This window comes from Copadichromis virginalis, linkage group LG12 (assembly GCF_057382275.1).
Source record: "Copadichromis virginalis isolate Kocher_CV1m ecotype Utaka linkage group LG12, C_Virginalis_male_GT1.1, whole genome shotgun sequence".
NCBI lineage: Eukaryota > Metazoa > Chordata > Actinopteri > Cichliformes > Cichlidae > Copadichromis > Copadichromis virginalis.
Window position 1 is genome coordinate 11,045,866 of NC_140629.1, and position 17,638 is coordinate 11,063,503.

Below are 17,638 nucleotides of genomic sequence, written 5' to 3' on the forward strand. Positions count from 1 at the left end.
GAACAGAGTGGTCGGCTTTAAAGGTTTTCCCATGAAATGAACAGTGAGTAGAAAACAACAACCTGGCACTAAAGGAAGGCACTGCAGCACACATTGATAGAAACAAAAAACTTTAATGAAGGTTACAAAAGAAAGGTACCAGAAGACAGCTTGGTGTTCATGGAGCTGTGCGGTCGGAGACAGGTCAGAGTTCAAATAGTCAACTGATTCAAGGTTCTGCTGGGAAACTTTAATGTCCTGTGATGCGTTCCCTACCTCCTCATCTCGCTTTAACTTCAAGCACCTAAAAGATCTCTTGTGGAGAATCTGTTCATCATGTGGACTGACCGTACCAACCATTGCACCACCATGTCAGCCAATTTTAAACACATATTTACTATGGCAAAGTTGTACAAATCACAAAGCAGAATTTACATTATAGTTAAAAATATAAATTCAGAGCACAGGTTTCATGTTTAAATGCAAAATAAGGCAAATACACATATCTATCATATGACCCCAAACCAAAACTACAGATAAAAAAAACAGTGTCCAGTCAGAGGAAAGCAGTCAACTATCTTTATTATCTTGCCCATGAATAAAAGTAACTGTATTAAAGTTTCCATAGCAACATCCAACATGAAGATTTCATCTCTTTGCTTGTCTACCAGTGTTCTTTTGAAGTTGCTGTTGTTGCTGTTATGCTAAGCTAACATGGCCATCTTACAGTCTCTAAAACAGCAAAATCCCCAATATGTTCTTTTACAACTATCGGGGAGTGCTGTGTGCATGTTCATTTACCAACACTCTGTTGAAGTTTACGGTTTCCGTGACTTTTACTATTCCCTCTATAATGACGACACATCCCAGACGATGTTCCTTCTAGTGACAGTGAGTCTACCATCCATCATGATGGAGTGACTGCAGTGTTTTCCACCTATTTCAATGTGATAATGTCACCTCTGTTGTCAGGAATTATGGTTCAGCAGTAACGGGGAGTTTCACTTGGAAGAGACAAGCGTCTTTTTTAAATTTACACCACAGTCCCACTGTTGTGTTGTCACAGAGCACACCTGAGCACACCTGTGTTAACTGCTTAGTTGGCATCGCTGTAGCCCACGGACTTGTTGTACTCTTGAATCTTCTGTTTGATGTGAGAGAGCTTGTTCTTTAGATACTCACACCTCTCTCTTTTTTCCAAATATGTTGGGTCCTAACAAGGAAAACATAAATCAGTAAAATTGAGTACATTTCTTCACAAAGATTTCAGTAAACCACACAAGTATTAAAAAACCAGACAGTACATTTGAACCCTAATGGTGACACACCATTAGAGGTCTCAAGTTGGGTTTTTCAGACTTTCAGTGTTCGTTTGCTTGTCAAAATATGAAAACAGGATAGATAGTACAAGAAAGCTGCCATGATTAATCTGAGCTAGAGCTCCAAATCACTGTCATTGTTATGGCCTTCTATCCTACAAAAGCCATTACCCATCACCTGCTATACCACACAACAGTAAGGTGATTTGGCATCTGCATTTTTCTGATTCCTGTAGTAGGATTTGTATGTACAGCAGCAGAGAGACTTAGAAAACCAACTCATCTATCATCTGTGACAGTGGATGTGAAGTAAATTTAAACAATTTACTTGTGCTTTTTCACTAAAATAAAAGGGAAGAACACTTTTTAAACTTTTTTTTTAATGATTTATTCATTTTAAGTGGTACTGTGCACTGGGTTTGGATATTCAGCAGGTATGACCCTTCTATGAGGAGTTTATATGTTTGCTTGTAGGTTTTATTTTTATTTTATTTGTTTTCTTGTCAGGGAGGTGAGGATGCTCCTGTAATAAAAAACCATGTTAGATTAATGCTGCGCAGTAAAGCACTAGATTATTAACCTCTGGGGTTTCAGTTCCTTGACTAAAGTCCAATTAAAAATGACTTCCCTTCTCAGACTGTTGCATTCGCAACCCAAGCCCAGTGAAGTGACAGAAAATGGATGGATAAAAATAAAACAATAATGAAACAAATACTGGAAACTACAAAAATATGAGTCTAACACAAGAACGATATATAATGGTTAGTGAGACAAGTGTGACTCAGCTGAAAAACTGCATTTATTTTCCAAACAAATTCATATGTTGTAAATAGATTCTTCTGAGGTTTGATGAGAGTTTGGAGTTATGCACTCAAACAAGTGTCTGCTAGGTTTTTTGGTTTATCCAAACCTTTCTGTAAAACATCCCCCCCCCCCCAAATATATGAAAGCACAACAGAGTGTTAGTGGGGCAGCTCTTTGATCTAAGTATTATTAAAAATAATAACTGTTATTAACAGAGACATGAAGGGATATCTTTTACAGAAACACCCCTTCCCTAAGACCCCAGTCTGACAGACAACAATTCATGATGTATACTCACAGCTTTCTTCCTCTGATACTCCATTAAAATACCATTTATCCGCTCCTTCTCCTGAAACAAAGCAAACGTGTTACTGGATGTAATGTTACAATGTGTGTGTCTGTCTATCTGCTCGCTAGCAAAATTACCATTTGGCTGGAGGGCCGGGATGGAAGGTTCGCCATCATTTCATCCATCTCTTCGAACTTCTTGGCCATGGCCTGGACCTCAGCATGCAGTTCTTTGTACTCAGCATACTGGTCATTGAACACAGCCTTGTACTGGTCCCTCTCCTCATCTGTGTAAATGCTGCGATACTTCCTGTAGAAACAGCAAAGGAAACAATATTTCTTGGAGCACTGGCAGCTGAATGTGTCTAACACAGGTGTTTAACTGGGATACCCTCCTTTATCTTATCTTACTTATCTTATTCTTGATCTTAAACTGCTAATAAAAATCTGATTTCTGAGGATGGTTTAGAAAATAGTTAGTTTGGTAAACTGGTAACTGAATAAACTACTTTCTAAACCATGTGTGCACCTTTAATTTTTGTCTTACTGACACCAAATCCATGAAAAGATCTAAGATCATAAAGGAACCAGTGAAGGCAGCTTAAATATGCACTCAAAAAATAATTGTTTTTGAAGGCTCAGTAATGTTCTACTAGAGCTGGTCAGAGGAGTTTTTAGCAAACTGTTATCAAGCACAAGTAATAATGTACTATTTGTAGTGTGGATTTAACCCACATTTAGAGTTGTGCTGTGTATTTAGGCCAGCAGGACACTGTGTGATGACACTTTCTGGATAACAATGGAGTTCAGTGATAAAGGAATTAAATGTGTGGCAATACTTATTTTTGATTCTCCATAGGGCATTCTTTGACAGTGTAGCACATTAAATGCCAAAGACCAGCACTTCCTAGTCCTACCCACACTGGGCCAGAAGGTCTATCTGATGTGTGTCGGTGTTGTTCCTGGATCATCATAATAATATTTGTCCAGGATCAACATCGCATCTGACCAAACATAGTTATGATGTCATAGCTTTGCGGATGTCCACTCAAGAAAAAAAAAATCCAAAATGAGGGCTGTTAGGGCCAAGGTGTGATTGTGGTGAGGGTTTGGTGTGTGATGTGATGGTGTTTCCACATCGCAAAGCTATGACATCACTACAGTATGACTAGTCACTTGCAATGATGAAACCTGGACCAACATTAAATTTGTTGATCCAGTAACTGGACCGACAGGAGGACATCAGATGGTGTAAACAGAAACACGCGCAACAAGCTACACATGAACTGTATGCCACTTTGTGTGAGATGGGCCTAACGTGAAAGTGTGACAAACAGTAGCACTGGTGAAATGGTTATTCAGCCTTTGTAGCAGTGAGTTTTCTAGAAGAGCCATAATTCACATAGTCTGTACTGGAGTGTTCACAAACTAAAAGAGGTCACACCATTCTGGGTGGTTTGGAGTTATGTATTTTTCATTTACAGACGTAAGTGTGATACTGCTTTCCCAGAATACCCATGTACAAAAACACAGTGGTCATCATTGCACTGCTGGAGGTTTTATTTCTGTTAAAACACTTTAATTTAATTCTATTTTATTTATATAGCATCATATCCAATCAGCAGTCCCCTTGAGGCACTTTATAATGTAAGGTAAAGACACTACAATAGGGAAACACTGCAACACGAGAACAAAATTGGGGACTGTGTTTAATCAGTCTGTTTGTATGTCAAATGTACATGTGACATCTGATACTACACTAGGGCCTCCCTGTTAAATGCACAATACACAGCTGGAAGACGAAACCTAGATGGTAATACTCACGCCACATAGTCGGCTATAACAACAGGTTTGGGGATGTGTCCGGCTGGTATGTGACCACGGAGGATCTCTGGCTCTGGTGCCATGAGAGGAGCAGCTTTTAAGTGGTTGGGAGCATCCATGATGTCTGGCTGAATGGTGGGGAGAGGGGTCTGCTCCGACACCATGGAGGATGGACCAAGCTGCGGCAGGTAAACATAGACACATGTTCAGATCATACATACTGTGTGCACCTTGGTGTCTGCAGGAACATTTCAAACACTTTCTCATACTTACTATAGAGAGTGGGACAGATGAGCCAATGGTTCTTATCTATTGTGTAATGAAAAAGAGAAACAGGAGTTTACTGACATTGGGTAAATACACCCTCTCTGCAAAACCTAAGCTATGTTCTCTTTAGATAGAAGAGGTTTTCTACTCCCAACCCTTCCAAACAAACCACGCTTGTTCAGTCGCCTTGAGGCGACTTATGTTGTGATTTGGCGCTATATAAATAAAATTGAATTGAATTGAATTGAATTAATTCTACTGTCATGAACTCTCACGTTCACTGAGGCCTGTACAATCTGACATGAAGCTCTTGGGTTGTTTTACTGTGTCTCTGAGCAGTGCATAATCTGATCTTGGGTTGAATTTGCTTTGACATCCACTTGTGAATAATCTTTCTCCTTGTAGAATGCTGGGCTTCAGTTTGTTTCTTAGCTTAATTTCCATGGTGAAATCATCAAGGTGTGCAACACACGAATAAACAAATGGACTGGCTCTTATATAGCACTTTTCTACTCCATCTGATCACTCAATAGAACTTGCCTTATTGACCCAATCATACAAGCACTTTTTTCTATGCTTTTCTATACACAATTGAATATTAGATTAGAATAAAAACTGGAGATAAAGAGAATAACAGCTGGCTAGTTCTTTGGGGGGCATAACTATTCAAAAACACAACAGGATAAGCATCACTGCTCAGTATTACTTTTCAGTTTTATTGTAGGGTTATTACCTAACAGTGTAATGCACTTTGAAATTGCTGTGGCTGTTGTTGTCATTTGGTGCAATAGAAATAACACTGAATTACACTGAAAATAAAATTGTTGCATGTAAAAAAAGCTCATCCAGTGAAGCGGGTGATTACTTAACATTACTTACAAAGCGGTCTTACAACAGCGTCCAGGAATGCTGACTCTATTTTCTAGAGGATTGATTGGCATTAGGTTTTGGTTTTGTATGTGCTGATCTCTTATCTTGGATATAAAAGCACAGGATGGGTGCAAAAACATGATAGTTTACTTACTGGGGTACACTGTCATGTAATAGAATTAATGTTTTATTACATGACAAATTTAACCCTAAGCCCCCAAAATGTTCTCTGGAGTATCTCCAGGCCTCTGCATTAAAGGTCAGATTAGGTATTTAGCTGTGAATATTATTTTTGTGCTTTTTGTGTGTGTGTCAGACCTCCTGTGCCAGCCCCTCTTTCCTCATCCTGGCTGCTTCATGTCTCCACAGCTTCACACACACCGCTGCACTAATAAAGTAGAGCACCATGGTGATGAAGATGAAGATAATGGCTGCTGTCTGGCCGGACTCGGTGCGACAGAATGCACCGTTCACTCCATTATTGAAGACTGGCGAGTAGCACAGCCCCCCTCGAGTTGTGTCATTCACATACACCAATCCTGCGGCTAAATAGAGCACACCCAGCACCAGATTTATGGAACACTCTGTTAGAGGCCACCATGAGGAATCCAGAAGGATGGCTCTGTAGTACAGGGTCATGCCAAGAACAACCAGAATAACTGTCACTATCCATGCAAGGCCAGCCACAACCAGAACAAAAGGCGTCTTGGGTCCTGTGTATAAATAACCCCCAGACCCATATGCAGCAGCGCCTCCACCAAGCCCTCCATACAGCTGCGGCCCAGAGTACCCATACATATTGAACCACTCATTGTCCTTATGAACGTAAGCGCAGACACAGGCAAACACTGCAGCTCCAAGCAGCAGCTGCACACCGCCCAGGATCCTTAGCAAGCCAGCCCATGACTTCATGTAGGAGTAGCGCGCATGATATTCTTCCACCCGCTCCTGGTACGTCTGAACTGAGACATTGGTGGGCACTGCAGATGCAGAGTCAAATGCTTCGGCACCGAGCAGCAGTCCATCTCGCTCCTTTTGAGATGTGTAGCTGCCTCCAGAGCCACCATAGCGGTCTCGATAGGAGCCTGGAAGGGAGGGAGATGGAGGGGCAGAGTGAGGCGGTGAGCAGGGGACTCCTGATGTGGTGTGGCACTTAGCACTCTTTTTGGATGAAGGAGCAGGGGAATCAGGGCCAGACCCACCCTTGCTACCACGGTTACTGCTGTTGCCACGGAAAAAGTTCTTGACAGAGTCAGGGATGAAGCGGCGAACTGGCTTAATGTCCATAGCGTCCCGGTCTTCGTCCATTGGGTCGTCATTGCTGGGGGGATAGAAAGCTTCAGGTCCAACAGGTGGCTGTTCAGGTAGAGGGGGAGGGGGCAGGGAGTCTAAGCTGACAGCTGGCACTGTCCCATGCAGGAGTTGTGGAGGTGGAGGTATTGCAAGGTCCCCATACAGGGAATCTGCTGGGACCTGGTCATAGAGTGGCATCTCCCTCACTCGGTCAAATCTGGAGACTCCTGAAAACATCGCAGCTTTGACTTTCTGCAAAGAGAAACAGAGAGGATTACAATGGCATAGTACCAAGATCTGAACTTACAGCACCTCTAAAATAAAAACACAGGCCTTAGTTTCATTCCTCATCTTCTCGCAGCTGCTTCCTTTAGGGGGTACCAAAGGAGATCATCTGCCTCCATCTCACCCTGTCCCAGCATCCTCATCTGTCACTACATCCATGAACCTCCTCTGAGGTCTTCCTCTTTTTCTCCTGCCTGGCAGCTCCATCTTCATTATTTCATTATCCTTTGGATAAACTGGACACTCTCCCTCCACTGCATATGTCCAAACCATCTCATCCCAGACTGAGCTGTCCCTCCAATGTACCTATTGCTAATCCTGGATTGCTCATCTGAGCATTTTCAGTTTGGCCTTCTGTCTTATTGTCAGTGCCACCGTCTCCAAAGCATACATCATGGCAGGTCTCACTACCTACTTATAAACCTTCCTTTTCATTACTGTACACTGCACCCTGCCTGCACTCTCTTCTTCATTTCTCTTGGGCACTGCCATTGGAGGTATTTAAACTCATCCACCTTGAATACCTCTGCTCCTTGCAGGTTCACTGATACAGTTTCACTGCTTTCCATAAATCATGACAGCACTGTACTTTTGAATTTTTGCCAAGGTCCAAGAAAAAAATATCAGCTACAGCGAGAACTTTAATAAATGATCAGATGACACAAATTGGATGAAACAAATTCAGAATGTAATGTAATTCCATTAATTGAGTCATAAATGCAAAACGTATGCTGTAAAGCCAACTGTTCGTCTGCTGGTGGGTGACCAGTCTTTACTCAATTTGAAGAACAGTAAACTGTTTGGATTTAAATGTCTACGAATTCCAAAATTATCCCTCTAAGATAATAAAAGTACTGTGATTATCCAGTCTGCACTGCTGTGTCAGTGCTCCACACAGGAGCTCCAATAAATACTTGGTATACCGAATACCCACCAACTCTGCTGTGGAGGAATTTTGGCTTGTTTTTCCTTTTCAGAACTGCTTTATGCTGGAAACACTGACCATTCACACCTCAGCAGGTTTGGGTCCAGACTGTGCTTAGGCTATTTTAAACTTAGTTTTGGAATTTTGTGCTTGGTTTAGATGAAAGAGGAACCATGTCTTCTTAAAAGATCATACAATAATCTCTCAACACCTTGAGGCGATTTTGAAGCATGGGAAAGTATCATCCACATAAATATTTCCTAGCTTTCTTGTTTTCTTATATGTGATGTACAAGAAAATGTCCTTCATCAACCAAGTCTATTTCTCGGTCACTGGAGTCTTTAATTCAGGTCCCCACTGTAGGCTTGTCTGCCACTAAGTGTGGTGCAGCTGACTGCAATCCACTGTGTCTCACATCTCATCAGTCAGGTCAAGGTTTCAGCGCTTGTCCTTCATTTGGCTGCAGAGCAGCACTCTTGCCATAATTAAAATGGTGAATGCCTCACACCAGCAGACTTTTCAGTCAAGGCTGTCTACATGAGGCATCTTCCATTTATTAAGTTAATATAACTGTTATTTGTAAAAACTGGGAAAGCTTAAGGGAACTGTAGCAAAACAGCTAATTCCATGAGTAAAATGACGAGAAATGAGCACAAGATCAGAGATTTTGTTTTGTTTTGTTGTTTTTGTTTAAACAGAGAACATTCACAATAATTTCATTTTTACGTTATTTGTGAATATTTCTAGAATATTCTCAGTATGACATTGCACAATAGGACGTTTTTTTCTCTTGCTTCATGGCAGCACTCCTCAATAAGTAAACTAAAGGAGAGATTTGTAGTTTTACAGAGCTTAGCTCAGACTCCCCATGACTCAAGGCTCACAAAATATACACTATTTAGGACTCCTAGCTTAATCTCTTATGTTGGTCACAGGTTCTTCAAAGGGCGTCTGTACATCAGCACAAGGTACCGCCTTTACCGTCAGGTCCCAAAAGCGCACCGACACATGATGAGGGTGGCAGAGCTGGGAGTGCACGGCTTGACCACAACACACAGAGCACTTCAGACTGGAAGTCCATCTGTTCCCCTCCTATTCAAACTTCACTCATTCGCTGACTTACCTTCTCACTGGTGTCGGTGCTGGTCTGTGACACAGGCAACAGCCTCCTGTCTTTGTTTTCTCACACTTATAGGTCAGGCATCGCTATGAACAGTGGTTAAAGCGCAGTCAGGAGCCGGAAAAGCAAAGTGCTCGCACCTCCCCACCGCGGTAAAACTTACCTGACCTGTCCGGCCAGCCTCACGATGCGTTCACGGCCTCTTTTCACATCTGAATCCTCACTCTCTAATTCTTACGCCACATTGTTGTGTTCCCTTGAGTAAAGGCGACTTTCAACAACCGTTTTTATAAGTAATATTTTAATACATTTATTTTTATTCTTTTGCAAAAAAAAGTATCACTTATTATAACTGTAAAAAATGTTGATTGGAAACGTAAGTGATATCGGTAGCTTAGCCCCTTATTTCTTGATAGATGTGAGCGCAGTTTACTCTATAGAAATGTACTTCCTCAGCATAGGGTGATCCTTATGAGTCCTAATATCTGATCCTAATGAGTCAGAGACATTATGAGATGGTGATTAAAAATCTATAAAAAAAATTAAAAATACAAACAAAATACCGCACTGTTGCAGAACATGTAATTAATGCTGCAGAAAACCACCAGTCTGATAGTTTAATGCACAGAGCAGTAAAATAAACATATTAATTCCAGTGACTCGTTTTTTGAATGGCCGATGTGATGATTAACAGGCAGAGTCAATCAATCTGCAGGAAAAAACATTTATCAAATACTGAAATCCAAAGGGACGCTGAAAAATGGCACCTACATCCATATAGCTATGTTGTAGGAATTTTAGGATTTAGGATTTTAGGGTAGTTTAAATTTCACTATTGACAATTTATGAGATTACATTTGATGGTTTTATACGTCTTTTACTTTGCACGTCTTCTCCCAGACACTTTGTGAGTCGATCCAATGTAAAAGTAAACCAAAGAAGAGAGAACCTAAATTCGGATTCTATTCTTTTCTTCTAGATTTAATTATTTTCTTTTCTTTGCTATTTTGTTTATCCTTCTGTCTCACCCTCACCTGTTTCTTTCTCTCTTTGTGTGTGCATGTGTTAGAAATGAAGGATATTCCACCAGTGACCATTGCCAAGTTCTTTATAATGATCGGGTACATTACATTCAGTGTGTTTTTTGGATCAAATGAAGTACTCCCCCGTGCTCAGAGGGCAACTGGATTGTATCGATACAAAGTGACAATAACTATATTATTTAAAAGTTTCAGAAAGGCCAGAAGAGAGATCAGAGGCTGACAGCTGACTATCAATGATGACAGCATAATGATTCAGTGCACTGGCATGAACATAAGTGCACTTTCGTGGTCAAGACAATACATAATTAATACATAATTTTTTCTCTGTCTTGTATGTATAGAAATACGCTTCTAAATTAGATAACATAAACACATCTAGACTAGACAGGTTACTGTGTATGTTAAATTGTACAGGTGGTGGGTGCCATGTGTCCCATCTCCTCCCGCTCTCTTCTCCCTTCCCCTCACTGCCAACTGGTAGTAGCTGATAGCTATCTGGAGGAAGAGCCTTTGCAGTCAGCGACGACCTGAAACATCACCAAATGCTATTTCGTCTTTTGAGAAGATTTTTTATTTTATTTTACTGTTCACAGTATTTGTTAAGTATATTTGACCTGAATCCATCTGAGTGGCAAAACCACATCTTATCTTGTCTATTTCGGCTCATCTGAGTTCCCAGGCCAACTAATGTTTATGCCAATGTACCACGGTTATCCAATCATCATCATCATCATCATCAGAGGGACAGGCAGTTTAAATAGGGAATAACGTGTGAGGGGCGGAGCTGCTTCTGCATGAATCCTACTACTGTTTGTCGTTAACTGTTATAACGACGCATATGCCTATTCTGACCAATCACGTGTTGACATTGTCTTCCGTATTTTAGGACTTGTCAAGTGGTGATTGGTGGAAAGCAGCATTGCGGTTCGGAAGTGAGTGCCGGTCATGACAGCAGAGACACAAAGATGGAGGTGGTTGGTACTATCCGCGGGCTCATCAGGTCGTTGCTCTTCTTGCTGCTGTGGTCCAGCTGTGAAGGACGAGACTCGGAGCTCAGTTATGTGACCTGCGGCTCCCTAGTCAAACTGTTTAACACTAGACACAACGTCCGACTGCACTCCCACGACGTTAAGTACGGCTCAGGTAAGTGTTCAGAGAGCTGCCGGTGTACGGCCACAGCAGCTCTGAGGCGTCAGCATTGCGCTTACTGTGCTAGAAGAGCTTTGTAGAAGCAAAAAATACCCGGAAATTCAACCCGAGCACAACTTCCGACTACCTTTCCCCACGCTGAAGTTAAGAAGAGGTTCGCTCCATGATTGCATGTCTTAGTTAGTCTTTGGGAGCGTGCTGCTTTTGTGCTATAAGCACAAGAATGAGAAACTGATATTCCCATCAGTGCAGTTTGGCATTATAGAGTTACCTGCTTTATAAGAGCATCCATTAAGTCAGTGAGTTTGGGGTCGTCCCCATCAAGCACCAGGGTTAGGCTGACTTTCACATCTGCCATTTGGTAGAGAGGCTTTAAGTAAGGTTTGCATACTGTAACAGTGACTCACTGAAACTATGAAACTCACTTCTTTTTCATATCGTACGGTCCTAGCAGATGTTTCGGCCTTGTCCCTGAAAGTTGCTGGTTTGAAAGCGAGGTAATGCTTGTTACATGTGTAGCCAGCCTGGGACAAGTGCACATCCACTTTAGCCTCATGTGACGTCAAACTTTCTCAGATAAGTCATTTTAGAAGTGAATATAGCTGAAATCATAGAACAGCCTAGACTTTAACTGATGTCAAGTCAGCTTGCACTGACGTCTCTTTTGGGTCTCACATTTAAATGACAAAATCAACACTTTGAATTCAGATGTAGATATTATGTCTGCTTCATTTGTTATGGAATGACAGTTGAGCAGGCCTCACCCAGCTATCAAGCTACTTGTCAGTCAGTTTTCTGTTAATTTTTTGAACCATTGAAATCGGACATGTGTATAAAGATGACTGTGGATTTTGTAAAGCTGCTTAAATGAAATGTGGTGGTCTACAGGTATATTTGTCCCACAAAATATGGACCAAACTGTCCTGTAATAGTGGGAAAGGCAGGGCACACCTGGACAGGTCACTAGTCTGCACAAAGGGCAGTGGAGAACATTCAAACTCCACACTGAATCTAACTGTAGTCAGAACATTATAAGTTTGACAGGCTGCATCACAGAATAGAATATTCAATTTATTGAGCTTAACATAAAGGGTAATTGGCTCCACATATTAAGCACACAGTTACAAATCTGGGCTTTATATTGGATGGTGATTGTAAAATGGACAGACAAATGGCGTAGCATCTTTCATTTTAGAAAAATGGGTAAAGGTAAAAACCTATTCTCTGCAGGCAGCAGAGACAGTAAAACATGCCCACCCCTTCCTTATTGCGACTTTTAGTTAGGAGAAGTTGGAGATCATGCAGCATCATACAACAAAGTTGACATCCTGTCCACTGTTGCAAGCTGGCATTCCTGCAGGTCATGTACAGCTTGATTTTCGTAACCTGGCACATTGTGCCGTTACTGCTGCAGCTGGGTTGAAGACCGTATCATTTTGTCGGTTTTTACCCCTATTTTAATGACATATCAGTGCAGAAGCTCAAAGATGTACAGATAATACAGAAAGACATGTTGCAACAGTTTGAAAGGGTGAGACTTTGTGGAAAATACTTTGAAAACACGCACTGCAATGTCTTTGCTTCTAGTTTTCTTCTACTATATGAGTGCTGATGTGGCGGTATTGTCAGGTGGGAACATCTTGAGTCTCTAACCCATTCAAAACCCCAACTCACACCTTATGTCAAGTGACCTCAGTAGGTCACATGATAGGGTGGGCCAAGGTGTCACAGTGGTTTCAAGTGAAATCTCTGGGAAACGCAGCTAGCATCTCAAGCTTCAGTGATTTAGTAATGTAACATATTAGTTTTGTTTTTCTAAGCTCTAATGATGATGTTGATATTTATATAACAAAGGAATGGCCCACACCTGCCCATGAAATTCAGTTACAAAACAAATCTGGTTTCTTGCAAGTGTTGTTTGGGCAGAGCTGTAATGGCAGCTGCACTAGCTGCAGTCTTCCACGTGTATTTTTTTCCTGTGCTAGTGGTTGCTCTTTTCCTATCAGCATGTAAGGATGGACAAGAACAATTGTAAGTGTATGCTAGACTCATCTGTTCCGGAAAAACTGCAGCCTTGGTACATAAGCTCCCTACCATGCCAGTGGTACTTGACAGATAATTAAATAAACACACATTATTATAAATATTATATCAAAGGGTATCATAAGTATCAATTCTGGTGACATCCCTGATATATAACAATATAAAATATATACTTAAAGTCTGAACAGGGACGTCCACTTTTACACAAGATCTTCAACATGTGGATGTGACAGGATCTGATGTTGAATAATCTTGTGTACAGAGCGAGACTGATGGGGTAGCGAGCTATGTTGACCTTAAAGCCTTTCTTTCTATGTCAAAAAATTGGCCCTCTTTTTGCCCAGCTAAATCACCATAGCAACTTATTCACCATGGTAACCTGGTTGGGAGCAGGTTATGTGTTTTGGTTCAAAATTGTCTGCAAGAGATTCTTGAATGTTTAAGTGCATTAGACTGCTGTTCAACTTCGCTGTCAGCTGTAAAGTACCAGCTGAGACTGCACTGTGTTGTCACTGGAATGTGCATGTGTTCAGCTGGTGCTGCAGAATGGCCAAATGTTTTCATACATAATTCTAAATACAGAATTAAGCTGCTTGTTCTCATTTATACTGCTAGAATTACAACTACTAGGACACAGGACATACACCAAGAATGAATGAATCAATGAATCTAATTAATTTCACTGTGATCTTCAGACAAAAGTGAAGTGTTTTCTATGTCTCCTATATTAGGCTGTGTGACAGTAACATTTTTACGCTATCAGTATTAATGTTAATAGTGATTTTTCTACTGCATTAAACTCTTGTCCTACTTGCAAAAGCATTACGTTTTACTGTTATATTGTCTTGATGTTCTTGTTTGGATTTTTGTCGTTGTCATCGTCATCTCTATCATCATTAGATCGTGTCTGATTGGAGTAGCCCACACTCAATGGGATGATGCAGTCCTTTTCTCGTGAGTGCGCTCAGAACCTGAAGTAGAGAGCCTGACTTATCACAGAAACCCAATAACAATCATGGCAATATACATTTCCTCCAAATAGCATTTCAGTTTTGTTATGGTAGTCAATGTTCAAAGAAAACTCAACTGTGTTGAACTTCCTTCATCGTTCACTCCTTCTGTCAGGAAGGCTTTATATCCTACGTCCCGATGAACAGAATTAAGTTTTTAGGATTTCATTACCTGGAAGATACCATAGAATAGTTTGTAACAACGCTGCTAGTTTCCTCTCAAGTATAAACCTACAGACTGCACACAGTCTCCAGCAATTTCTAACGGAAGAGTTTTATTCTATATCAAAAACCTATTGATTGTCCCTCAGCAGCGCCTGTTGATCTACTTGTTGTTTTCAGAGAGAAGTGCATATTCAATTCAATTCAATTTTATTTATATAGCGTCAAATCACAACAACAGTCGCCTCAAGGCGTACAGTAGATCCTACAATAATAGATACAGAGAAAAAAAAAACAACAATCATATGACCCCCCCCCCCCCTTATGAGCAAGCACTTTGGTGACAGTGGGAAGAAAAAACTCCCTTTTAACAGGAAGAAACCTCCAGCAGAACCAGGCTCAGGGAGGGGCGGCCATCTGCTGCAACCGGTTGGGGTGAGAGAAGGAAAACAGGATAAACACATGCTGTTGAATAGGCAGAGATGAATAACGGGTACGATTCAATGCAGAGAGGTCTATTAACACATTGTGAGTGAGAGAGGTGACTGGAAAGGAAAAGCTCAATGCATCATGGGAATCCCCCAGCAGCCTACGTCTATTGCAGCATAACTAAAGGAGGATTCAGGGTCACCTGGTCCAGCCCTAACTATATGCTTTAGCAAAAAGGAAGGTTTTAAGCCTAATCTTGAAAGTAGAGATAGTGTCTGTCTCCCGAATCCAAACTGGGCGCTGGTTCCACAGAAGAGGGGCCTGAAAACTGAAGGTGGGCCATTTATATGGATACACTGTAATAACATGGGAATGGTTGGTGATATTAAAGTCCTGTTTGTGGCACATTAGTATATGTGAGGGGGCAAACTCTTCAAGATGGATGGTGACCATGGTGGCCATTTAGAAGTCGGCCATCTTGGATACAACTTTTGTTTTTTTTCAATAGGAAGAGGGTCATGTGACACATCAAACTTATTGGTAATGTCACAAGAAAAACAATGGTGTGCTTGGTTTCAACGTAACTTTATTCTTTCATGAGTTATTTACAAGTTTCTGACCACTTATAAAATGTGTTCAATGTGCTGCCCATTGTGTTGGATTGTCAGTGCAACCCTCTTCTCCCACTCTTCATACACTGACAGCAACACCGCAGGAGAAATGCCAGCACAGGCATTCCAGTATTCGTAGTTTCAGGTGCTGCACATCTGGTATCTTCACACCATAGACAATTGCCTTCAGATGACCCCAAAGATAAAAGTCTAAGGGGGTCAGATTAGGAGACCTTGGGGGCCATTCAACTGGCCCACGGCTAATATCCGCCGAAGGGAAGTTCGACTAATGCCACTCTCCAGTGACGTGCTATGCTGTGGGCTCTTGCTGAATGAAGCTAGGACAGCCACTGCTGTTTCTTCATTAGTGACAGTTTTCTTGCGTCCACATATTGGGCAAATCCAACACTGAACCAGTTTCGCGAAACTTAGCAAGCAGTTTGCTAACTGTAGCATGGGAGATGGGTGGTCTCGTAGGGTGTCTTGCATTGAAATCTGCTGCAATGACCCGGTTACTGCGTTCACCAGATATCAACACAATTGTGATCCGCTCCTCACGTGTTAACCTCTTTGACATGTCAATGGCTGTGAACAAAGAGAAACTTGTAAATAACTCATGGAATAATAAAGTTACGTTGAAACGTTATTTACGTTGTTATTTTGGTTAGTAATGTTCTTGCTGTGCCATAACATCTAATTAGTGATTTCGATGGAATGCAGACTGTTATTGAAGTAAATGGGCAGAGTTGGAGATCATCTGCAGAAGGTTTTGGTTATATTAGCAAACCTTGAGAATGAAATTGTATATAATGGGCATATAGCCTGTTCTATGAGCACAATGCTCAACAACAAGTCTTTATCTACTTGGCTGCTGAATCTTAACAGGCTTGCATGCACTGAGCACTCTGTGCTTCATTGGTGGAACAGTAATTAATAATTCAAGATCAAAAGTACTATAAATGCATGATGCCTCGATGCCACTTAATTGTATAATTGTGTGTGTGTGTGTGTGTGTGTGTGTGTGTGTGTGTGTGTGTGTGTGTGTGTGTGTGTAGGCAGTGGACAGCAGTCTGTAACTGGAGTGGAGAATGCAGATGATGCCAACAGCTACTGGCAGGTTCGTGGGAAGCCCAACAATCCATGTCTGCGTGGTGCTCCCATCAAATGTGGCCAGGCCATTCGCATCACACACATGAAGACTGGACGAAACCTCCACACACACCACTTCAGCTCTCCTCTGTCTAATAACCAGGTCAGACACACACAACTGTTTCTCTTACTCTTTTAAACACATGTGGATGTTCACCAGGGTACAAATGCTTCCCTTCTCCTCTGCACCATCCACAGGAGGTGAGTGCTTTCGGAGAGAATGGCGAGGGTGACGACCTGGACGTGTGGACGGTTCAGTGTGAAGGCATTCACTGGGAGCGCGACGAGGCTGTGCGCTTCAAACACTTGGGCACAGACGTCTTCCTGAGTGTGACGGGCGAACAGTATGGCCACCCCATACGTGGACAGCGGGAGGTGCACGGCATGAGCTCCCCCAATCAGCACAACTGGTGGCGTACTATGGAGGGTGTCTTCATCCAGCCCAGCCAGGAACCGCTGCGCCACGATGAACTCTGACATCATCATCATCATCATTAGGAGACATGAGCATGGACATGCTTCTGCCTGGACCTGATGTATGACTTGACTGAGAAATCTTTTCTATGTGAAGCACTCGGGGTGTTTTGTGACATGAAGGGGGTTGGCAGGCATTATTTGTGTGTACGTAGTGTAGCCTCAATATGTTCTTTCAGCTTCTTCCTTGGAGAATGTGATGAGGGATAACATTGAGCCAGGGGAGATGCATGAGGATGGCTATAGCCCTGAAGAAAACTATCATTTGATTAATTTTGTCCAGAAATACATAATGACATGTACTGTATGTAATAAAGCCTTTCTTTATTTCATATTTGGTGTATATAGGTGTAATTAGAGCACACTTCACTGTCTGTCTTTTCGCCACTGTTCCTGTGTTTGCAAGGTTCTGGTATCTGGATTCTTTGCTGAGCTTATCTAAGCTTAGCAGGTTGTCTAGATGTCTCCTGCTACCTTAACTCTAGCTGCTGCATTGGGATTGGCACAACACAAGACTGGCTCCGTTATTGATCCTGTCAGCCTTTGTTTACACTGCAGTGTACAACCTGCCAGACTCACAAGGTGGCAGAATAC

General features: G+C 41.7%; 2 protein-coding genes across 2 annotated transcripts; one reads left to right on the forward strand and one right to left on the reverse strand.

Moving 5' to 3' along the window:
* Positions 1-97: 97 nt before the first annotated feature.
* On the reverse strand, positions 98-9,106 carry marveld2b (MARVEL domain containing 2b). The gene is made up of 7 exons (XM_085474710.1): positions 8,978-9,106; positions 5,670-6,896; positions 4,488-4,523; positions 4,215-4,393; positions 2,529-2,700; positions 2,401-2,451; positions 98-1,192 (listed from the first exon to the last, which is right to left on the reverse strand). Exons 2-7 carry the CDS (start codon positions 6,879-6,881, stop codon positions 1,076-1,078), a joined length of 1,767 nt encoding a protein of 588 aa, XP_085330836.1. The 5' UTR covers positions 6,882-6,896; positions 8,978-9,106; the 3' UTR covers positions 98-1,075.
* Positions 9,107-10,894: 1,788 nt separating this feature from the next.
* Positions 10,895-17,376, forward strand: sdf2l1 (stromal cell-derived factor 2-like 1). Its single transcript, XM_085474715.1, has 3 exons — positions 10,895-11,160; positions 16,477-16,673; positions 16,769-17,376. Exons 1-3 carry the CDS (start codon positions 10,983-10,985, stop codon positions 17,045-17,047), a joined length of 654 nt encoding a protein of 217 aa, XP_085330841.1. The 5' UTR covers positions 10,895-10,982; the 3' UTR covers positions 17,048-17,376.
* Positions 17,377-17,638: the final 262 nt, after the last annotated feature.